Source organism: Desmodus rotundus, chromosome 10 (assembly GCF_022682495.2).
Source record: "Desmodus rotundus isolate HL8 chromosome 10, HLdesRot8A.1, whole genome shotgun sequence".
NCBI classification, from domain to species: domain Eukaryota; kingdom Metazoa; phylum Chordata; class Mammalia; order Chiroptera; family Phyllostomidae; genus Desmodus; species Desmodus rotundus.
Window position 1 is genome coordinate 83005345 of NC_071396.1, and position 25274 is coordinate 83030618.

The 25274-nt window shown below is 38.4% G+C and overlaps 1 protein-coding gene across 1 annotated transcript in view; it reads right to left on the reverse strand.

Annotated features, from left to right (window-relative positions):
* Positions 1–25274, reverse strand: part of B4GALT6 (beta-1,4-galactosyltransferase 6) — a 65024-nt gene that overhangs the window by 37910 nt on the left and 1840 nt on the right. The window contains exon 2 of the mRNA XM_024580585.4: positions 1478–1594. Within this exon, the coding sequence (XP_024436353.2) occupies positions 1478–1594 (117 nt within the window). The remainder of the gene's footprint in view (positions 1–1477; positions 1595–25274) is intronic.

Consider the following 25274-nt stretch of genomic DNA (forward strand, 5'->3'; position numbering starts at 1 on the left):
AACTTTAATCATAAAGTATACATTGGGTATTTAGTCTTTTTTTGAAACTATGGCTTGGTGAGAAGAGGATTTCTTTTTTTTTTTTTTTTTAAGTTTTAGAAGGTTGAGGGAAAGTTCATCTTGTCCAAGCAATTGGCTCTCCTAATTATGCTTAACATTCACACATATAACTTACGCATACACCAGGAAAATAACTTGATTACATATAGAATTTTAGTATTCACTTATACAAATACAGTAATCTAAAGAGGCTTAGTATCTCTGTTAATGAACACCTTCATGATCAACTCATTAATCAGGATAAGTCCTAAAGAAGCTTTTAAAATGTATAAACTTCTAAAATTGGCCTACTATTCAGAAGACCAGTTAATGAGACTTGAACTGTACTACTAAAATATCAACTACAATGAGACAGTCTTTCAAAAATAAATTAAAGAGAAAACAATTAAGAATGTTTTGATTTGCAGTGATCATAACGCAAATTTGACAAATGACTAGAATGGATGTTATACAAGCATGTATAAAATTAAACCAAGAATCTATATGTTAACAGTCTTCACTTTTTAGGAGGGTCTGAAACTATTTCCCACATTAACATGCATTTTAAGAAAAAACACCTGCAGTTGGGGGATAAGGATGTCCTATTGGCAGAGTATGTATGTACATTGTTTACAGTGGCACAATGAAGAACTGTGGACACAAATTAAATCTTTAACTTTATTTAAAATGAGAATATAGAGGGTACAACAACTGACAATCAGCCACTGAACCCTTTAAAGTAGCACCTGACAATCGTCAGGAGACAATGTGGAAACACTGCCACGGAGAAGCATAAGCATTCTTCCACGACAGTGAAACCTATTACATCAATTTTACCATCATTAGCTCGGCCTGTTACTTGAATTTTAACCTTATGTGGTTCTAACAGACATTCTTCTTCCAGATAGCACTTCTAATAGACTAAGAGCAGTTACTGATTTCCAATTTTTTATAATTTCTCCTTTAGCCCCTGAAAAGTCAAAAAATATTAAGAACTATCTATAATTTTAAAAATATAAGTATTCTCTAGACATAGTGGGAAAAACATTTTAGGAATGAGAATGAGCATAAGAAAGGGGACAGAATAGCTACTATGAATAAATTACTTTTTGTAGTTAATTTCTCTTAAGTACAATGGCATTGAAAAAGTACAAGCCGCTTTTCTATTTTGTTTACATTTGTAAAAATTAACTTATGTACCTTTGTACAGAACCTTCAACACCTGTACATAGGTATGGGACCATACCTTTACAGATCCTAGAATATGGACAGCCCTGGCTCGGGCAGAACTTTCCAGTGGACTTAGAAGGAGACACCCTCGTCTTTAACAGGGAGTTACTTGGAGGCAAGACCAGAAGTCGAGAGATCTGGTTACTGCTTTATAACTGCAAGGGTAAGAAGCAGAGGCAAAGCCAGATTGCGTAGGAAGCGATCTTACCTGTACCGTTGAGGGTAGTGTTTTTATTTGTGTAAAGCCTGATCATATGCCCTATTGTTTTCACATTTTCTCTCAACATCATTCCTCGAGCTTGTACCATAAAGAGATACGTGTTGGCTATAAAAGAAAAGAGAGAATGTCATGACTGAGTAATCTTTTTTTTTAATTCAATAAAATATTCAGAATTGGAGAACCGCCCAATAAATCCAGACTGACTTGATTAGCATGATCAGTGGGAAGACAGACATATAAAATGACTACTTCTCATTATCGAAAACATACCAAAATATTGATTTCTAAAAATAAAAGTGAAAAATTAAAGTAGTAATATCCATCAAGTAGAATAAGACTAAATGGACAAACTTAAATATCATAATGAATTCTTTTACCCACAAATGATTTTCTACTACAAAATACACTTAGAAATTTCAGAGGTATTTTCCTATAAATATGTAATCATATAGTTATAAAATGTACTTTCTCTAATTATGTATTAATTCCCTCAAACCAAAATCTCCACAAAGGTGAGGATTCCTTACCTAATCATAAATATACCATAAATTAACATAACATCTAGTACGGATAGGGATCTTGCAAATTCTCAATGTGCTGGGCTGCACAGGGCAAGATTATCAAGAATCAGTATCTATTCTGATAACTTCTAACAGTTAATTACTTCAACTTTTAAACTCCCATTGAATCACAGATCCACCTACCAGAAGTGTAAAAGCAGACAAAATCAAAATCAATGCGCATTTTCAAAGTTGGTCAACTTAATTCTTTGTGGTAAGTGCTTTTAAAATAGGCCCCCAATTTCTTCCTTTGAGAGAAACCGGTAAACCGACAAAGATTATAAAAAATATCTGCCTTTTGAGATGCCACGTCTTCTCAGAGGGGCACAGGACGAAAGTCAAAAGATCCTTTCTCTCTTGGTCCTGATTTTGCTTCGGCAGTGCGTAACTTCGGACACCCACTGGATCTCACCTTCCTCATTTAAAAGAGGCTACGCTGCCCAAGACGTCCTCTAAGGCCCCTCCTGCTCTAGATGCTCTATGCATAAAGCCCCAAAATCATAAACTCCAATCAGACGAGATAAGGAGGCTCATTATCATGGAAAAACCAAGAAAGTTCAAGGCTCAGCTAATGACTGTTGCAATTTTAAGATAAACTGTCTCGGAATACAATCACGACATTCTGGAAAAACTGAATGCAAAATGAAAAAACTGAAAATGCCAGCTAGTTTCCTGAACCCTGTCCTAGTTCCTCACGATCGTACAGACAGATGAGCTACATGTATTGTTTACTACCTCCTTCCCCAATTTTTATATAGATTTGAACTTGCTCAAAGCACAAATGAGCAGAGAGTAAATAAAACTAGTACAGAAACAGTAAAATAACACTTTTCCTTTCACCTTCAATTCATAAAAGAGAAACAGAAACCCAGGTTTCACATAACCTTCACCTCAATCATTTTTAAGAGCATGTCTACATCCTCTCTAGCAAACAGTCCTATAATTAGATTTGACTTGTTTAGGCTTGAATTTATTATACTGGTTCAAGTTCAAGTTCAAAACATGTGGGTTTACAAACACCACATGTTTTTATTATATTTTTGCTCTTCGTGAACTTTAAAAGAGACAAAGTGGAAAACAAAGAAAAGAATAGCCAACCAAAAATGTGAGAAAATGTTCAATGAAAGCCAAACTAACCTTAGCAATTGTACTTAAACCAAGATCTCAAGTTTAAATGAAATGAGGCAGGGAAAAAAAAAATCAAACAGAGGAGTAACACCAATTGGTTTACAACACCTTGGATCATTTCATCCTGAAGGTATACATGAGATTTGTCATCAGTGACATAAATCTCTTACAATATTTGATCTGCACCAAACTGTAAAAAGAAGAGTCATGGATGGAACAGCAGAACTGAGCCAAGAGTTAAGCCGAGGCCCACACTGCTTCCCAGACTTCAGAAAACAGCGCTGGTCTAAGCAAGGGTATGCTGGGTAAGAACATACATGCACTCCTGCGTGTCCTGAAAACAGAATTTTAAAAACTACATAGCTTTTACTTTTAATTAGTATACCTACTCATATAAAGAAAACTGACATCTTGAAACCAAGTCAAATATAAGTAGGAAGGAAAAGGTCTGGGGTAGAAAAATAATGTCAAATTTTCATAAAAACTTTCAAAATACCAGGTAATGAAACTGTTAAAATAATGATCATTGATGGCACCTGTGACAAAGGTGAACCATTTACCGAGAGAATGCATTTACTATTCACTAATCAATGTGAGAGAAAAAAATACAGCAGAACACCAACCTCTCCAAATGGAAAATCTATTAGCTTATTTTAAATCCTGTACAGCTAATTGAGTTACATTCCTTAGGTTAATGGCCCTCATGGGCTGAATCCCTGAAGATCAGAACCCATTAGGAAATGAAGCTGTGGTTAAATAGAGAGCCTTGCTAACAGGAACAAAGTGAGGTGTCAAAGTGCTGGAGTCACACTAAACCAACCGGGAAAGGGTTTAAACCGTCCGATTTCCAAAGCTTATAAAACCCAGATAATCCACACTCAAGTAACTATAGGCCCAATTACCATTAATATAAAGTGTAACAACCTACTGGCAAGCCAGTAAATTACAGGAAATCCTCGTCTAAAATTTCCATTCCAACCAAGAGACTACATCTCAAAAACAAACCGGCAAATCTTTCCCAGACTTACCCTTTGGTCTCAACACAACCAGAAATACACAAAAAACTACAATTGTTTAATTAAAATCATGCCATGTGCTCTCTAATTTACTTCATTTGCTACTTGCTTTTGCATTGTGAGACAGAAATTAAATTTATTTACCAGTTCTGCCTTCCAGGGGAAGAAAAACTATGACAACTTAAGAAAAAAAAAAAGCCTTCAAAAATCAATAGCTGAAAACAGCTTCAAGCACCCTACCCTGGGTTTGCAAGGAAAGAGACTTACGAACTTGCCTCACTCTTAAGAAAACTGAGGACCACATTTGCTATTATTACTGTCTCCCCATCCTGCTCCACATCCTGCTTTGTTCAGTGAAAGCACAGTAAGTACCCAACAAGGAGACTATGCCAGTCCACAGCAACATGGAAAGGTTCCTGAGCTCTGAAGGATTCACACACAGCACCTGTCTGCTCCCAACAGTTATGTCCCTAACCACTAGGATACACAGCCATGGGTCTCTTAACAAAAAGTCAGTCAAGTGCAGAGCTGATTTTGAGGGAGGCATGTTGGTTAGGCATTCTGGCATGCAGATACAAACGTAACACTGGAGCTAAGAAAGAGGGGCTAGAAATACAATTTGGGGAGGCACTTACACAGAAGTAAAAGTGGGAACTATGGTGGTGAATTACGACAGGAAAAGTTTTTTTTTTTATTTTAGTACTCATGATTTATTTTAAGGCAGATTAGAAAAATACTGGATTTCCTTTGCTAACAATGACAAAAAATCTATTTTTTAAAACAAATACATTTAGTAAAAAAAAGTCTGAATATAGGAAACAATAATGATAGGTAACATCATGCAAAATGTATTAAGTGGCACTGCAATATCTAAAGTTTGAAAAACATTAAATTAAGTGACACTGGAAGGGGACTGAGCCTGGAGTGGGTCTGTCTGGGGTCGGCCTGTTGCGTGTGAGTTTTTTTTTTTTTCTTTTTTTTTCTTTTTTTTTTAAATTTTTATTGTTATTCAATTACAGTTGTATGCCTTTTCTCCCCATCCCTCCACCCTCCCCCTTGGTTTTGTCCATGTGTCCTTTATAGTAGTTCCACGACAAGAAAAGTTAACTAGAAAGGATATAAGGTGAAGTTCAGATGCAGACGTGGAGGCAGACCACAAACAGGACACACAGAAGTAAAGGCCCCAAGATAAATTAGTCTGTAGTTGAAGGCAGTGAAGAAGGAAGGGGCACTAGTCAACCATGTCAAATGCCACAGAGGCTAAGAAGAAAGACTAAAACACAATAGCTTAAAAAAACAAAGAGCTCATAGTCAGTGCATACTCTGCCCTGGCATCCTTAGAGGAGCTTTACATATACTAACCTACTTAAATCTCACAAGCAACCCTGTGAGGTAGGTACTAGTATTATTCCCATTTTACAGATTAAAAAATTGAGGCATGGAGTTAGGTAACTTGCTCAAGGCCACACAGTTATCAGCAAGTAGTAGAGCCAGACTTCAAACTCCAACCCCAGCAATCCAGCTCTTCACCACCTCTTATCATTTGGCCCCTTAAAAATGCTGGTAGGGGATCACTGTCAGTCTTTAAGACAGCAGTTTGAGGAAAGTAATGGAAACAAAAGGAAAATAGTTTCGAGTTAAGTCAGTAATGACAAAGTGAAAGGAGTTAAGTTTCAGAAAAGATAAGTGACAGCAAGGTCAAGGGAAGTTTTCTGGAACAGGAGGGACCTGAGCCTGCTCGTCCTGAGTAAGGGAGGAAAGAGTAAATTTAAATTTAAGGAACTAAGAGTAGTAAGGAGGGGGAAATTTTCCATTGGTGGGACAGTATAAGCAGAGGCTGTGAGCTGCACAGGTGCAGGGCACATCCAGGTACCACCAATCCAATAGAGTTGGGTAGCTATGAAAAATAATTGTAAGGGTCCAAATGAACGGACGGTGTGAAAAAACAGAGAGGAGGGGCGAGGACTAGAGGTCACAGTGAAGATGAGAAGTGAGGGTAACAGAGGTTAGCAAGCCCCAGAAGGAGAAGGTTGGGAAGACTGTGATCTGGCCAGGTGCAAGGTAGAGCTGGCCACAGCGATGAGGACACCCAGGGCATGGCCAACCAGGTGACGGTCACAGGGATACGAGTGGGGGACAGAGTGGAGCAGGAGCGTTCCAAATTGAGTACTAACTGCCGACATCTTCCAGGAGGCAACGTTGAAGAGCACAGGTTTCTAAAGAGAAGGGAAATGAATTAACTTTTGCTGAGTACTTGTATTGGCCAGGCACTGAGCTAAATGCCATCTATAAATATATGCAAATATACACATAATTATATTTCAATTAATTTCTGTAACTGCTTGCCTGAGGTGCACATCCTGATTTCCAGAATCTGTGAGTGTTACGTTGTTTGGAAAGGGAGTCTTCGCAGGTGTAATTAAGTTAAAGATCTTGAGATGAGAGATCATCCTGGATTATCTGGGTGGGCCCCAAATCTAATCACAAGTGCTCAGATCAGAAGGAGGCTGAAGGAGATTTTACACAAGTGGGCACACACAGAGGAGAACGCAATGAGGAGATGAAGGCAGAGATTGGAGGGATGTGGCCACCAGCCTAGGAAGCCAAGGAATGCACACAGGCACCTTAAAGCTGGAGACAAGGAAGGATTCTTTCCTAGAGCCTCCAGAGGGGGCATGGCCCTGCCGACACCTTGATTTCAGACTTCCAGCCTCCAGAACTGTGAGATGATAAATTTCTGTGTTTTAAGCCACTCAGTGTGTGGTAATTTGTGTCAGCCCTAAGAAACTAACAAAAAAATGATATAGGAAGAATTTAAAAATTGGCATTCAAACACAGGTCTGAATGACTCTGAGGAGGCAGCAAGATGGAAAAAGAAATGGTTGAATGTCACAGAGGAGATGGAGGGACAAAGAAAAAGAGAAGTCTTCAATGTAAAAACTTATAAGGGAAGTTCCCTTATAAGGGAAGTGACAATGGGAGGGATAAACCGATGTCAACTAATTCAAGGAGGAGGAAGTCAGAAGGGGCACTTGGACAGGAAGAATTAACATCATTAAAATGTCCACGCTACCCAAAGCAATCAATATATAGATTCAATGCAAGTCTTATCAAGACTCCAATCACATATTTCACAGAACTAGAACAAATATTTCAAGAATGTATATGGAACCACAAAAGGCCCTGCATAGCAACAGCAATCCTGAGAAAGAACGAAGTTGGAGGAATCAAGCTACCTAATATCAAACTACACTATAAGGTCATAGTAATCAAAACAGCATGGTACTGACATAAAAACAGACACATAGATCAACGGAACAAAATAGAGAGCCCAGAAATAAACCCACACCTTTATGGTCAATTAATATTTGACAGAGGAAGCAAGCATATAAAATGGGCTAAAGATAGTTTATTCAATAAATTATGGGAAAATTGGACAGATATGTGTAGAAAAATGAAACTAGACCACTTTCTTATACCACAAGTATAAATTCAAAATGTATCAAAGACTTAAATGTTAGACCTGAAACCATAAAAATCCTAGAAGAAAGCACAGCAGTTAAAATCTCGGACACTGCTCATAGCAATATTGTATCTAATATAACTCCTTGGGCAAGGATAACAAAAGAATAAATAAACAAATGGGACTACCTCAAACTAAAATGTTTTTGCACAGCAAAGGAAATCAACAAAATAAAAAGACAATCTACAGAATGGGAGAACATACTCTCTGATACATCTGATAAGGGATTAGGATCCAAAATTTATTAAGAAAGCTATAAAACTCAACACCAAAAAAACCCAATTCAATTTAAAAAGTGGGCGAAGGACCTGAATAGACACTTCTCCAAAGAGGACATGCAGATGGCCAATAGACATATGAAAAGATGTTCAGTGTCATTAATCATCAGAGAAATGCAAATTAAAACCATAGAGAGGTATCATCTCACACTGGTCAGAATGGTTATCAACAATAAAACTAACAAAAAGTGATAGCAAGAATTTGGAGAAAAGGAAATCCTTCTGAACTTTGGTGAGAATGCAGATTGGTACAGCCACTGTGGAAAGCAGTATGGAGATATCTCAAAAAATTAAAAATGGATCTGCCTTTTGATCTAGCTATCCCATTTTTGGGAATATATCTGAAGGAACCCAAAACACTAACACAAAAGAACATAAGCACCCCTATATTCATTGCAGGGTTATTTACAATCACCAAGATATGGAAGTAGTCCAAGTGTCCATCAGTAGATGAGTGGATAAAACAACTGTGGGACATTTACACAATGGAATACCACTTGTCCATAAAAAAGAAGAAAATTTTTCTCTTTGTGACAGCATGGATGGACCTGCAGAACATTATGCTAAGTGAAATAAGGCAGTCAGAGAAAGACAAATAGCATATGATTTCACTCATATGTGGAATCTAATGAACAAACTGAAGTAACAAGCAAAATAGAGACAGACTCACAGAGAGCAGGATGACAGCTATGGGTGGGGGAGGGGGGAGTTAAAAAGGCAGAGGTATTGAGCAAAAAAGAAAAAGGACTCATAGACATGGACAACAAACAGTGTGGTGATTGAGGCGGAGGAGAGTATAAGGGGGATAAATGGTAACGGAAAAAATACAATAAACATAAATTTTACAAAAAGAAGGGGCACTTAAAGTTACAGGAGAGAAAATAGTTTCCCATATTATCTACAGAACATATAAGGAAATAAGCAATGTGGCAAAAAGCACAGGGATGGCTGGGGTGGCGGGGAGTGGTGGGGGGGAAATAGAGACCACCATACTTGAACAACAATAAAAAATAAATAAAAGAAAAAAACCAATATGGCAAAAAGCAAAATACCACTTACAAACGTCCCTTGATGTTAACTACAGATATCTGAATCAGGTATTTCTGAATTTCTAAGAACTCACAATAATCTCTTAAATATCTATTTCAGATGCTTAAAGCCTTTCTTCTTTCCACATCTAGTCCCTTCTCAACAAATTCTTAGAAATTACTCATCTAAGTTGGTAAAGCCAACTACATTATCTGCAATAATAATGTTATAAAACCCAGGATTAAGGCAGACAGTATAGGAAATACATATCTTTGTATTTGCCTAGGACCAAAGTATTGCTTGGGTTTAAAACAAAAAAGTCTAGGCTGTGCCAGGCTATAAAACAATTCACTTTATATCAAAGTACTATTTAAAGAGAATCTTACCATGGTAATACTTGAAAGCCAAGAATGGGCTCAAGGAAATCTCAGTGCAAAAAAATTACCAACCTATAATATCATCCTCCTCATCTTTCAAGTCAGTCATGGGCTAATGAAAAGAGAATGAAAGAATTCTGTGTTCACCATCCCATTGTAGCAAGCAGCCATGTACAGTGATCATATACAGTACATGTCTAGGTCAGATCTCAGACAACAGCTCAAGTTTTGATGATATAGACACTAGAATTAACAAGAAACTCTTCACGACAGGTACGTTGCCAGTCCCACTCTGTAATATACCAATCGACAGTGTTATTTCTAAAGTTTATTTGTGTTAGAATATGGATCAAGGTAAAATATTTTTAAATAAAATTTGACTTTTCCAATGACCTTATTAAAGATGTTGAAGGTGAAGATGTGTTTAATCAACAAATATTTATCGAATGCCTACCATTTGCTAAGCAATACCAGAAACTAAGGGGCCAGTGGGGTTCCTCTATAAAAACCAAAACCCTGAAGAAGCAAAAAATACCTAAAACATTGGAAGTACTTTTGCAACAATCACATCATCAGTTCAAGATAGTTTAAACTTGACTTCCAGTCAAGATGGAGGCACAAGTAAATATGCTTCACCTGTTCGTACAACAAAAATTACAACCAAAATTACAAGCAAGCCTCAAAACATATAACACCCAGAACTATCAGAAAATTGAGCTGTATGGAAGTCTGACAACCAAGGATTTAAAAAAGTCACATTCATCCAGATGGGTGGGAGTGCCAGAGATGCTGAGAGGGGTGGAGAGGTGGCAGAACAGGTGGTCCCACATTCACATGTGGTGGATAAAAATCAGGAGGGATACCTTGGAAGCAAAGGATCCCAGCCCCAGGTCAGACCACACAGCTCCAGATCAGACCACACAGCCCAGGGTTCCAGCGCCAGGAAGATAAATCCCCGTAACTTCTGGCTGTAAAAACCAGTGGGGTTTGGGACAGCAGAAGAAATTACTAGATTTTCAGGAGACTCTGCTTCAAGGGCCAACTTGGGGTTAGAACTTCCTCAGACCCACCCCCTCTGGGATTCAGCACCCGGACAACAGCTGAAAGAGCACCAGTCGCATATGGGGAGTAAGTAAAGTTAGTGGAATCAGGGAGAGTGCCAGGCAATCCTCCAGATGCCAGGCAGTGGCACTGTCCCCTCTCCCAGCCTTCCCCACACAAAGAGTCACAAAGCAGTGCAGCGGGTTACCCTGCTCTGGTGATTACCTAAAGCTCCGCACCACACAATTTACAAGTGTCTTTTCTGTAATAGGCCATGAAGGCAGGGAATAGGCTGCTAAAACAGGGAGTCAAAGCATCTCTACCTAATACACAGAAACAAACACTGGGAGGCTGCCAAACTGAGGAGACAAAGAAATAAGGCCCAAATGAAAGAACGGAACAAAATCCCAGAAAAAGAACTAAATGAAATGGAAATAACCGACCTAACAAATGCAGAGTTCAAAACACTGGTGATCAGGATGCTCAAAGAATTCATTGAGTCCGGCATGAAAAAGACCCAGGGAGACATGAAGTTTACACTAAGTGAAATAAAGAAAAATCTACAGGGAACCAATGGTGGAGGGGATGAAACTGAGAATCAAATCAACAATTTGGAACATAAGGAAGAGAAAAACATTCAACCAGAACAGCAAGAAGAAAAAAGAATTTAAAAAAACGAGGATAGTGTAAGGAGCCTCTGGGACATCTCCAAACAAATCAATTCAAATGATAGGGCTGCCTGAAGAAGAGAGAGAACCAGAAATTGAAAACTTATTTGAAAAAAATAACGAAAGAAAACTTCCCTAACTTGGTGAAGGAAATAGACATACAAGTCCAGGAAGCACAGACAGTCCCAAACAAGTTGGACCCAAAAAGGACCACACCAAGACACATCATAATTAAAATGCTAAAGATTAAAGATAAAGAGAGAATCTTAAAAGCAGCAAGAGAAAAGCAGAGTTGCAATAAGACTGTCACCTGATTTCTCAAAAGAAACCTTGCAGGCAAGAAGGGACTGGAAAGAAGTATTCAAAGTGATGAAAGGCAAGGACCTATAAACCCGATTATTCTATCCAGCAAAGCTATCATTTAGAATGGAAGGGCAAATAAAGTGCTTCCCAGACAAGGTAAAGCTAAAGGAGTTCATCATCACTAAGCCATTATTACATGAAATGTTAAATGGACTCATTTAAGAAAAAGATCAAAACTATGAACATTAAAATGACAAAAAATTCACAACTATCAACAACTGAATCTAAAAAACAAACTAAGAAAACCAGAACAGAAACATAATCATAGATAGGGAGATCATTTGGAGCGTTATCAGCTAGGAGGGGGAAAGGAGAGACTGGGGGTAAAGATGCAGAGATTAAGAAGTACAAATTGGTAGGTACAAAATAGATGGGGGATGTTAAGAACAGTATAGGAAATGTAGTAGCCAAAGAACTTATATGCACGACCCATGGACATGAACTAATGGAGGGGATTGCTGGAGGGAATGGAGGAACCGGGTAGAGGGGAGCAAAGGAGGAAAAGTTGGGACAATTGGAATAGCATAATCAATAAAACATATTTTTAAAAGACAGTTTAAATTTAGCTAATAATTCAAAAAATAGATTCTGAGCCTAGAAATATGAAAACACTAACACAAGACAGCTATCAGATCTGTCATTTGTTAATTCATTGTTACTCATTTAAAATAATGCACAGCTTCTTTAAAGCATGACAGGAGCACAAAGAATTAAGAGTTATAAACCACATTGGAGAAAAGTCGAATCAGAAGGAAATGAGGGAATTAAGAAAGGAAGAATTCAGGAAATTAAGTAAACTTTTTAAATTAAATCAGTAGGGAAATTTACTTAATGAAATTAGAGAGTAAAAGATAAAACTATAAATAAACACCCCCCAAAACATTATAAAATTATAGAAAATTAATGATTTCAGAGTGCAATAGGTGATATGAAAGGAATCTCGATCCACTTATGAATTCTATCATGAAAAAAATACAAGTGAGACCAATCTGAACTATGTTTTTCAATCATCCTCAACTTCCTTGTGTTTTCACAATTAAAATACCTTTCACAATTTCAACTTATTCATGAAAAGAAAATGACTGTAAAACAAGTAGGAGGGAAAAGAACAAAGTGTGGGAAATGAATTTCAAACATTTTCAAAGCTAAAGAATATTTTTAAATTGATAAACAAGGCAGCACCCTGGCCAGGTAGCTCAGTTGGTTAAAGCGTCACCCTGATGCACCAGGGTTGCAGGTTCCATCCCCACTCAGGGCACAAAGAAGCAACCACTGAATGCATAAATAAGTAGAACAAATCTCAATCTCAATCTCTCTCTCTCTCTAAAAAAAAAAGAAACAATGAATGCATAAATAAGTAGAACAACAAATCGATGTCTCTCTCAAAAAAGGAAAAAAAAAAGAATCAACCAATGATGTATAAATAAATGAAAAAACAGCCCCAGCTGGTGTGGCTCAGTGGATTGAGTGCCAGCCTGCGAACCAAAGGGTCACTGTTTTGCTTCCCAGTCTAGGACACATGCCCAGGTTATGGGCCAGGTCCCCAATAGAGGGTGCATGAGAGGCAACCACACATTGATGTTTCTCTCCCTCTCTTTCTCCCTCCCTTCCCCCAGTCTAAAAATAAAATTAATAAAATCTTTTAAAAAAGAAAAACCAAATCGATGTTTTCTCTCCCTTTGTCTCCCCCTCCCTCCCTCTCTAAAATCAATAAAAATAAATAACAAACAAACAAGTCACCTCATAATCATTTACTTGATTCAAATTTTTCAAAGTCCACCTTTCCTCCTCTGAGTCAATCTGGAAATTGCACTATAATTTTAATTATAGCCATAACTTCTGAGCAATTAAGAGCAATTAACTTAATTATCGGGAAGGCAATATATAGAACATGGTTTCAGTAAAGTCCTATTAACACTAGCAAGCCTCAAATATTACTACAGATAATTTTTAATAAAGATATCATGTTATAGTAACAAACTTCATATAATTACTTAACTATAAAGATATTATCAAGACTTTTCTAGCCAAACATTGACTGATTTTTTTCTGTTTTGTTTTTAAATTAAAATGTAATTGACACACATTATGTTAGTTTTAGGTGTACAACATGATTCCACATTTATATATACATTACAGAGAATCACCATAGATCTGTCACCACACAAAGTTACAATTTTGTTCCTTGTGATAACCTTTAAGATTTATTTTTTTAGCAAATTTCATTTTGCAATACAGTATTATTGACTACAGTCACCATGCTGTACATTACATGCTCATGATTTATATATTTTATAACTGGAATTTTGTACCTCTTGATCCCCTTCACCCATTTCACTTACCCTGCAAACCTTCTTCTCCCTCTGGCAACCCCCAGTCTGTTCTCTATCTCTAAGATTGGTTTTGTTTTCTTTTGTTTTTTTCACTCCACATATAAATGAAACCATATAGTATTTGTATTTCTCTGAGTTATTTCACTTAGCATAATACCCTCAAAGTTTATCCATGTTGTCGCAAATGGTAAGATTTCATTCTTTTTATGGCTGAGTAGTATTCCATTGTATATATGTACCACAGCTCCTTTATCCACTCATCTATTAATGGGCACTTAGGTTGCTTCCATATGTTGGTTATTGTAAGTAATGCTGCAGTGAATACAGGGGTGCATATATTTTTGAATTAGGTTCTCATTTTCTTTGGATAAATACCCAGAAATACAATTGCTGGATCATATGAAAATTCTGTTTTTAATTTCTTGAGGAATCTGTTTTCTGTAATGGCTGTACCAGTTTACATTCCAACCAACCATGCACAAGGTTGCCTGTTTCTTCGCATACTCACCGACACTTACCTCTTCTTTTTCACAACTGCCATTCTGACAGGTGTATCATTGTGGTTTTGATTTAATTCCCCTGGTGATTAGTGATATTGAGCATCTTTACATGTACTTGTTGGCCCTATATGCCTTACTTATAAAAATGTTCAGATCCTCTGCCCATTTGAAAGTCAAACTGTTTTTTGTTATCAAGTTGTAGAAGTTATTTATATATTTTTAGATATTACCCACCTATCAGATATATGATTTGCAAATATCTTCTCCCATTCAGTAGCTTGCCTTTTCATTTTGCTGATTTCCTTTGCTGTGCAGACGCTTTTTAGTTTGATGCAGTTCCATTTGTTTATTTTTGCTTTTGTTGCTTTTGCCTTTGAAGTCAGTTCCATAAAACATAACGAAGGCCAATGTCAAGGAAGCTTACTGCCTATGTTTTCTCCTAGGACTTTTATGGTTTCAGGACTTACACTCAAGTCTTTAATCTATTTTGAGTTGATTTTGAGTATGTTGTAAGATAGTGATCCAGTTTTATTCTCTGCATAAGACTGTCCAGCTTTCCCAACACCATTTATTAAAGAGACTATCCTTTCCCCATTGTACATTCTTGCCTCCTTTGTCATGAATTAATTGACCACATATGCCTGAGATTATTTCTGGACTCTCTATTCTATTCCGCTGATCTATGTGTCTGTTTTTGTGCCAGTATCATATTGCTTTGATTATTATTGCTTTGTAATAGAGTTTGAAATCCAGGAGTGTAATGCCTCCTGCTTTGTTCATCTTTCTAAAGATTGTTTTGGCTGCTTGGGGTCCAGACACATTTTAGGATTGTTTGCTCTATTTCTATGAGAAATGCCATTGAAATTTGATAAGAATTGCACTGAATTTGTAGATGGCTTTGGGTAATGACATTTTAACAATATTAATTCTTCCATCCATGAGCATAAAATATCTTTCCATTTATCTGTGTTTTCTTCATTTTCTGCCATCAATGTCTTATAGTTCAGTGTATAGGTCTTTCACCTCCTTGATTAACTTTACTCCTAGGTATTTTATTATTCTTGATGCAACTGTGAGGTTGTTTTCTTAATTTCTCCTTCTGATGGTTATTAGTGTATAAAAATGCAACAGATTTTTGCATACTCATTTTGTACCTTGCAACTTTACTAAATTTGTTGATTAATTTTAGATGTTTTTTGGTAGAGTCTTTACGGTTTTCTATATGTAAAACCATATCATCCACAAATGGTGACGATTTTACATCTTCCTTTCCAATTTGGATGCTTTTCTTTCTTTCTCCTAATTGTCCTGGCTAAGACTTCCAATATACTGTTGAATAAAAGTAGAAAGAGTGGGCATCCTTGTCTTGTTCATGATGTAAAAAATAAAGCTTCCAGCTTTTCACTGTTGAGCATGAGGTTAGCTGTCGGACTGTCACTTATGGCCTTTATTATGTTGAGGTATGTTCAGTCTATACCCACTTTGTTGAGAGTTTTATCATAAATGGATGTTGAATTTTATCCAGTGCTTTTTCTGCATCTATTAAAATAGTCATATGATTTTTATTCTTCATTTTGGTAATGTGGTATATCATGTTGATTGATTTCAAATGTTGAACCATCCCTGGAATAAATCCCTCTTGATCATAGTTTATGATCCTTTTAATGTACTGTTCAATTTGGTTTGCTAATATTTTGTTCAGGATAATTTTGTATCTGTGTTCATCAGAAATACTGGCCTGTAATTTTCTTTCTTGTGTGGTGTGGTGTTCTTGTCTGGTTCTGGTATAAGGGTAATACTGGCCTTGTAAAATGAGTCTGGAAGTGTTCCCTCCTCTTCAACCATTTGGGAGATTTTGTGAAGGATTGGTATTAATCTTCTTTGACTATTTGGTAGAATTTACCAGTGAAGCTATCTCATCTTAGACTTTTTTTGGGGGGGAGTGTTTTTGATTACTGATTCAATCTCATTGCTATTATTCAGTCTATTCAGATTTTCTATTTCTTCATTTTTCAGACTTAGAAGATTATATGGTTCTACAAATTTGTCCATTTCTTTTGAGTTATATAATTTGTTGCAGTATAATTGTTCATAGTAGTCTATTATGATCCTTTGTATTTCTTTGGCATCAGTTGTAATTTCTCCTCTTTTGTGTCTGATTGTATTTACTTGCATCTTCTTTTTTTCTTAGTGAGTCTAGCTAAAGGTCTGTCAATTTTGGGATTTACATGCTAGGGAAAAGATAAAATTGGGCTGCTACCCAAAATTCTCCAGGATTCTCAAGACACGAGGCAAAAATACCTAGTAATAATTGGAACTCTTAAATTTGCATGTTTAATGGCATTCTGGGTATCCTCAGAAAACCTACTTTCAACCTTTAGCTGCCCTGATCTTCAACTCAAATCACAATGTTATTCGTATATTATTCACTTTGTTATTATCCTGACAAAAGACAGAAATGGAAAGAAAAGGCCTTTTAAATATTAAATCACTGTGACCTCCAAGAATTAAAATTTTTAAAAAAAGAATAAAAGAAACGACAGGCAGAGGCTGTTCTGATTAAACTGGTAAACTGCAGTCTGAGGCAGTGGTACCAATAACCCATTTGGTAAGGAGGCCAGGAAAACTGACCAGAGAATACTGCAAACACAAGGCCTCGGGGGCCCTGAACTCTCCAAGAACTCTAAAACTAAAGACCCAGGAAATCCAAGTTCTAAAAAAATCACTCTGCAATACATCTTCTTCCCCTCGGCTCACAGTAGCTCCCTACCCACCTCCACATTTTTACTTAGGTTAAGACAACATGAAAGGCAGGTGTGAAGGGAAAAGGAGTCACCAAAGGGAGTGTAGGCGGAAGAAGAGACAGGTGGAAGAGCAGGTCTGCCTTTGGCTGGGTGAGCAAAGCGGCTGCAGAGTCTAACACAGCAGAGTAACTGGGCTTAAAGGGCCATCAGAAGCCTGCCCAGCCTCCTAAGCAAGGCACCCTTTCCAGCCTTAACAGGTTTGAAACCCTGGGCTTGACAACATAAAATGAAAGGAGAGCTTATAAGGCCACACATTTCATTGTTTACAGCTCAATTAGGATGACTTGGTTTGGTTTCTTTATAATAAGCTAAAAATCTGCCTTGTTGTAATTACCATCATTGCTGGCTGAACTACCATCTCTCTTTTATATGGTATGCCTTTAAGCTGAAGAAGAGAGAGCGCCTACTTCACCCCAACCTTCCACTTCCTAGGGCAACGATGATCAGTTCCTTCCACTCAGGCACAGTGGAAAAAGTCAGGTATGCATTTCAGCTCTTCCTAAAAACGACTACTTCAGCTTCTCCAATGAGAATGGGAGACTTTGGGCAACCGAAAATCTTTAGGAGCCTGTCTTTCCTTCCCTTTCTTTACAACACGGCTATCCTACTAGTGTGGGCCTGGGAGTATGGTAGGTACACCTCCATGGGCAAAGCAGTGGACTAACTTTGGGATATTGCTCCTGGTGCTTCTTTGCACAAAGCTTTGCACAGGCCTCTGTGTCTCATGTTCTCATGGCCCTGGGCCCTCAGTCACAGGAGCAAATATAGGGGCTCTGCTGGGGAAAGGAGCAGCCATGGCTACAACCCAAGCCCAAGCAAATCCCAAGGCCTATAGCACAAATGCCTTGAGAAACCTTCTAATACATCCTATAATCAGCAGGCTTACCCTGGGATTGGTTAGAAAAGTATCCACATTGTAAAACACTCAAGAGGAAAATGCATTCTCTTGCCGACCAAATTCCAAATAGTGTTTGAAATACCTACCATACACAGAGACTACAAACCTAGGAGTTTTTCCTTTAAAAATGTCCACAGACGTGGCTATTTTTAACTTAAATCAACATTAAAAAGCAGTAATGATGAATACTGCTGAAGTATAAATACATCACTATATCATTCTGCCACACTGTTTAATAGACCTCAAATTTATTCATAAAAGCATAACACGGAGCCCCAGCTGGTGTGGCTCAGTGGATTGAGTGCCGGCCTGAGAACCAAAGGGTCGCTGTTTTCATTCCCAGTCTAGGACAAATGCCTGGGTTTGGGCCAGGTCCCCAATAGGGGGTACGTGAGAGGCAACCACACATTGATGTTTCTCTCCCTCTCTTTCTCCTTCCCTTCCCCTCACTAAAAATAAATAAAATCTTAAAAAGAAGAAGAACATGGAGAGTGGTATTTAGCATTGTCAGGTTTCAATAAATCAATTTCCCCTTCAAAAATACCTCATTTCCCACAAGGCCATAGCATTTAGATTCACTAACACTGAAACAATATAGCTGAGTTATATACACTGCTCAAGAATGGTGATCTGACTGTGGCAGGCAGTCTCTAGGAAGGCCTCCCCATTCTTTTGAGTATGGACAAGAGCTACTGACCCTTTTCTGAAAAAAAAAAAAATGGCAAAGAAAGTATGCAGAGGCCCACGTGTCAAGGAACTGAATGAGGCCTCCAGCCAACAACCTGTGGAGAGCTGAGGTCCCCAGTCCAACAACCATCAAATTCACATGGGTGAACTTGGAAGCAGATCCTCCTCCAATGGAGCCTTCCACCATCACCCTAACCAACACTTTGTAGCCTAGTAAGAGACCTTGAACCAGGGGCACCTAGCCAAACTATGTCCAGATTCCTGGCCCACAGAAACTCTAAGCAAATACATGCTTGTTGTTTCCTAAATTGGGGGGTAATTTGTTAGAAATAGATGTCTAATACACTGACTAATCCTGGCATTTTCTCCACTGTTCCTAATCCCCTCAATATTCTCTTAAGGCATCTAACATTCAACATCAGAATGGCACTGACGAGTCAGCTGGTGAGAGAACGAACTGGAGCTGGCATACCAAGAGAAGTGCTTTAGTCAGGAACGTTCAGTCAGTCAGCAATCCTTTACTGAGCCGCTAGTACATGACAAGGCAGAAACCAAATCTCCTAAGCTCATCTAGGAAACAGTTCACTCTATATGGAGATTTGTTTACATAAACAGAGTCCCTCACTCTAAAGAGAACTCAGCCACCCACCTCATCAGAACTGCCTCACTTCCCTCTCCATATGCATCTAATTTTTGCTATCACAAACACCTTTGTCTCCTCCTCTCCCATCTCCAAAAAATGTACCTGTACATTGATTCCCCTTCCTCTACCTGGCCTCCCTGATTCCAATCTTGCTCCCTTTAATGCATTCACACCAGTACAGCCTAAATATTTCTAAAATGCAAAGCTGATCACACCACTCTCCTACTTAAAATTTAAGCTCAATGGTTTGACACTGTCCGCAGGCTAAAGTCCAAGGTCTCAAACGCAGCTTATGAAGATCTACAACATATGATTCGAGTCACTTTTTATCTCTCTGGCTTCAGCCCACACTCCCCTCTGTGCTCCATTGCTTTAGCCCCTGCCCTTTTTTTTTTTTTAAACTTTCCATTTCTCTCTTACATTAGCCTTCATATACTGCATTCGGGTCTGAAGTACTCTTCCTCAAGCCAACCCTTTAATTAGCTAACTTAAGCTTCTGACCTCAGCCTAATCTTTCTCTTCTCCGTAATGCCTGAATTAGTTTAGTGCCCCAAACCCATACTGGTACATCTATAACGGTATTTCACAACCTATTCTAGTATAGTTATTCTTCAATTGTGTGAATTCCCCACTGGCTGTATGCTCTATGAAGAGAGCGACCGTGTGGATCCTGTTAATGCTGAACCTCAGTGCTTGGTACAGACAAACATTTGCTGCACAAATAAGTAAAAATGAAGGCTTCCTAGATCACATTTCATAATTCGTTCACTTTCTCAAATCTTCTAACCTGACCTTTATTCCCTAAGCCTCGACAAAAGCTCAGATCTTCCCATCTTGTAAAGTTCCTCTGACTCTGTATCCTTTCATTTCACCGCCTACCTTCCACTAAATAAGTCACTTTTACTTCACCTCTCATTTACCTCCCAGCTCAGGACACCCTAACTGTGTCCCATGACACCACAAAAACTGCTCCTGCAGTGGTGGTCACAGACCTCCTACTTTCCAAGTCAACAGTTCTCCTTCCAGACTTCACCCCACAGAACTTCCCTCCACTGCAATACTTGTCTTGCTGATCATCATTTTTACTTATTTACTTATTTATTTTTGCAAAGGCCTCTCTTCACTTCCATGATCTCTCTCCTTCCCTTTATTTTCCTGTTTCTATTTCCCACTTGTTCTAAGCCATTGGACTTCATCTGCGGCTACTTTCTCTTCCACAAGCTCTCCTTGGGCAGCAGGCCACCTAAACTTTCCAGGGTATCAACCACACTGACCCGCATTTGGGACTGGGGAGTAAAAATGGGTAGCAGTTTTTTCAAACTACACATGGGCCTTTTTCATATTCCAATTTAACCTCTATCATTCCACATTTAAGAGTAACTAACTTAATCACTTCTACTTGCAGGAGTTAGTTTGTTACTCAGGTGTGTCAGGTGAGAAGTAGATTAACTATCACTCAACTCACCTTTATGCTGAAGACACCCAAATCTCTCTCCTGGTAGACATTTCTCCTGGGCTCTAAGCCCTATTTCCACCTGCCTGCCTACTGACAAGTTCTTCCTTCAGATCCTATGGACATTCCGATTCAATTCCTCTAAACCCAAAACAGCCTCCTTAAAGCGTGTGCCTTTCTTTGTTCCCTATCAACAAAGCCTTGTTGGCTAAGCTAAAAGGCAAGCATTGTCCTAAAGCTTCTCCCTTTCCTTCAATCCAAGTATTCACATCCTCTTAACTCTGCCCTGATCCAACTGTGACCCTGATCAGGTTCTACTCTTCCATTGCCTGAGCTACTGAAATAACAGCCTCCCTGCCACTGGTTCTGCCCTCCATAACCCGCACTCCATGCTAGAAGAATTGCTCTAGAACAGAAAACTACATCATTCCTCTTTTCTGAACTTTTGCTGTTTCCTGCAATTTTCAGGACAAAAATTTTAGCATGGGATGGATGCATGGCTAGTAAGAAAGGCCCAGAGGAAAGATGTGACCAAAAGCATGGCCTAAATCAAAAGAACCCCTGAAAGGTGTGTGTAGATGAGCGAGTAGACGTGAGCACTTGGTGAGGGGAAAACCGAAAGAACCTCTGAGACACAAAGCAGGTGATACCAGAGCAAAAAGAACACAACCGGGCTCATCCGGACAGGGCCAGGAGGCTTAACGAGCTACGGCAGGAATGCTGCAGGACAACCAGCTACCTTCTGTGCCCGCCAAGAGAAACCCAGCCAAAAGGTCAGGGGGCCTCTGAGCAGGGACCTAACTATGTCCCCCTCTCCCACATCACATATACTGGCACATATACGCCTTCCCCTTGACACCCATCACTGACTCCACCAGTCCCTTGCAGGGCACAAACCGCTGGAGGCCCAAATGACAAAGCATTAAGACAGGTAATTCCTTCCAAGAGCCCACAGGAATTCAGACCAAAGTGGCCCAACCAGATTCCACCTTCACTCAAAAAATAAAGCAGTCTGCTGCCTAGGATGGGTCAGGGTCTCTGGTGAGTCAAAGGAACAGTGAAATCTCCTGCTTCCAGGGGAGTTGTACAATTGTCCCCACGACATTACCCCACTGATCACAGGCACATAAACTTCTCTCATGCTCATAGACAGCTTTGAGAAAGTTGTGAGAGCCAAGACCAGTTTCTGTCTGCCAGGAATTTTAGGGACCTCAAGCACCAGAACACTAGGCTGGGCAGGAGAGCCCCAAGACTTCCCAGTGTGATCCATCTACCACCCCACACGTAGCCAAATGGAAATACTACTCTATTTTCGGGAACCCCATGCTGTTCCTCTGACTAGAATCCCTTACTCAGTTCAGATAAATCCCACCCACCCTCAAGGACCCACTCCAACCACCACCTCCTCTGGAAATCCTTAACCTGCCCTCACCACCCCCTGTATGCTCTCCAAAGACCTACTATAGCTCTTTCATAGTAGCTCATCCCATTGTAGTGTGAGCAAAGGAATGTGTCTTAGTCATCTCTCTACCTTCCAGGCCTCGAACAATGTCTAGCCTATCTGTGGTTCTCTATTTGTGTTTGCTGAATGAATCTACAAGTCCGCTCACCTATTCCTTTAATACTATAGCAGAAAAATAACTGCGTTGCGCTGGAAGTTATAATGGAACCTGTTTCATACTAAATGGAATTCCATTCTCAATGCAGTTTCCTTGGAAGGAAACTGCACTCACCTTCATGCAATCATGCACAAAGGTAGAGACAGAATGAGAAACAATTCACGACTCCTGCCTCTACTGGGTGAGCTAGGGCAATCTGCCCATGGACTTCTGCGGCAAGGAGACGGAGGGATACCTGCAGGCCACTTTTCCTCAGTGCTGAAGTTCATAATACAAAGACTATCTCTGTGTGTTTCCCGGATGGATTAGAATTTCAAGGAAAATATTTCAAATTAGTCTTAAAATAGTGAGCTCTGAGTTTGACAGAACTCATTGCAGATTAAGACGGAAACAACCAAAAAATTTCTGGAGCAGCATGGGAAAACATTAGAAACTAAACAGATTATAATGTCTGCAAATGTGAGCTACCATCTGCTCATAAAGAGAGGGAGGGAAGGGAGAACACAGGTGAAGGGACTACGGAAGAGCAACGAAAATGACAGGAAGCCTGGGGAAGGCACAGGACCAAAGGAGGTCTCTAGACGGAAAAGGCAGCAAAATATAATTGCTGTCTACAAAACAGGTTAATGTGGACGGGATTAATGCAAACTATTTAACAGAAGAGATTCAAAATATTTATTTAAATTAATAAAAAGTGATCTCTTCAGTCATAAGAAAATTTTGCCCCAAGATGTAATTCAGGCTAAAATAGGAATTATTTCACAAAGATTCTATGTGCCTATTATGTAGACCAGTTAGAAGAACCTAATTAGTTTTGGATACTTCTCATTAATAAGAAATCTATGATGAAATGGAAAACGCGCACAAAGCATTTCTGCAGCATACCAAAGTACCATGGTCGTTTTGAAGATCAAGTTGTGTGATTGCTTGTTGCGTTGTGAGCTGAACTAGCCACATTTTTCATGGAACATCATTTCTACTTGAAAGAACAACTGGCAAAAGATGGTTGTTTAGACTACTGTATTTGACCTGCCTTTTCCCAAAAATGAACAAAGTGAGCCTGACATGTCGGAAAAAACTGACAGTATTTGTTGCCAATGATAAAAGTCAAGCTTTCAAGCAAAAATGTGAATTCTGGAAAAATGTTTCGCAATACTTAAAAGAAATTAAGGAGGCTTACTTTCTTCCTGCTAAACAATACTAGGTTTAGAAAATAGATTCTATTTAACAAACTGATAGAACTTTGTAAGTTTTGCTTTTCATTCTTACTGGCTCTAATCAATTTTTTTAAGTTATTAAGACCCATCAAAACAGTATTTTAAAGTCTGTGAACCCACGAAAATTGCCAATATTTTATGATATATTAATGATTGTTCTATGGCAAACATTAAGCATAAATGAGAAAAATGTATTAGTATTTCACATCAATTGAATTTTAAGAATCTATAGATAACATTAATGTACTAACAAAAGTGAAGGATCACTGCCCTGGCCCTGGTTGGCTCAGTTGGGTGGCACGTTGTCCTATACACCAAAAGGATGCAGGTTCGGTTCCCATTGAGGGCTCGTACCTAGGTTGCGGGTTCAATCACCAGTTGGAGTGCATACAGGAGGCAACCAATCAATGTTTCCCTCTCATATTGATGTTTTTTTTCTCTCTCTCCCCATCTCAACTCCTCTCTCTCTAAAATCAACAAACATATCCTCAGGTAAGGATTTTTTTTTTAAATGATTATCAAATAACAGCTGGGATTCTAATTCCCTTTGGTTAGCTTTTTGAGTAACATAACTTTACCGTGTTACTCAAAATACCAAGAAAATAAGAAAATGGTCATTTAATTGTAAAAAAAAAACTTTCTCTCCAAAATCAGTTAAATGTCTAATAAAATAACATCCCCTAAAGATGTCCAATCTTTAAAGGGCTACATGAGAAAATAAAAATTTCTGTAGAATGAGGAGTTAATGTATAAGACTTCCAAAATGGCAGAGGATTTTTAATAAAAGCCTGCTGAATATTTTGGTTAACTACTCTTAAAGCCACTGAGCTATCACTACCATTTCTACTACAGGCTTCAAGGAATGTTTTATTTAGCCTAAAGAAAAAAGCTACATTAAAGGGAAATAATACATTAAAATATTCATACCCCTTCCAACTCTAACCTCACACTTCTATTTTGGGAGACATAAAGGTTTCAACCACTTATGCCTTTCCAAGCATCACATACACTTATACAGCTAGCTTACTTGAATCCAAAAATTTAATCAAGAAAAAGTCAAGCTGTACACCTGAAACCAATATAATATTGTATTTTAACTGTACTTTAATAAAAACAAGATATAAAAAATTAATTCATTGCATACTTTGGAGAAGGATTGAAATAAATTTAAATGTCACCCCTCTTGTTCAAGAGTCAATAAAGTATTTCTTTCTTTTTTTTTAAAGGAAAACTTTTGTAGTGATTTTAGGAAATTAAATGGTCTCAATGAGGTTCGCTTCTCCCCCTACCCCCACAATTCATTACCATAATCTATAACCCACAAGACAATGTCCTGGTAACAATCCCAACTCAAAATTCTGCAGGTGTTTTCACTCTGTAAGAGGCCATACTTTTTTAGCTCAGTCAAAGGGAGAAAGGACACTGGCTTAAAAGACTACTAGTGTCTAACAAGAAATGATAGGAGAACACACTGTGACTGAGTAATTCAACATTAAATACATAATAACCAGGGGAAACTCAGAAAAGTTTTGGAAATACAGTGTGTTTTGGTATCCATATGAAGTTGCTATTTCTCAATCATCAGAATGCCACATTGGCATCTTTTCAAAGGGGGCTGAGGAATTAGGACATTTAATTAAGCCAATTC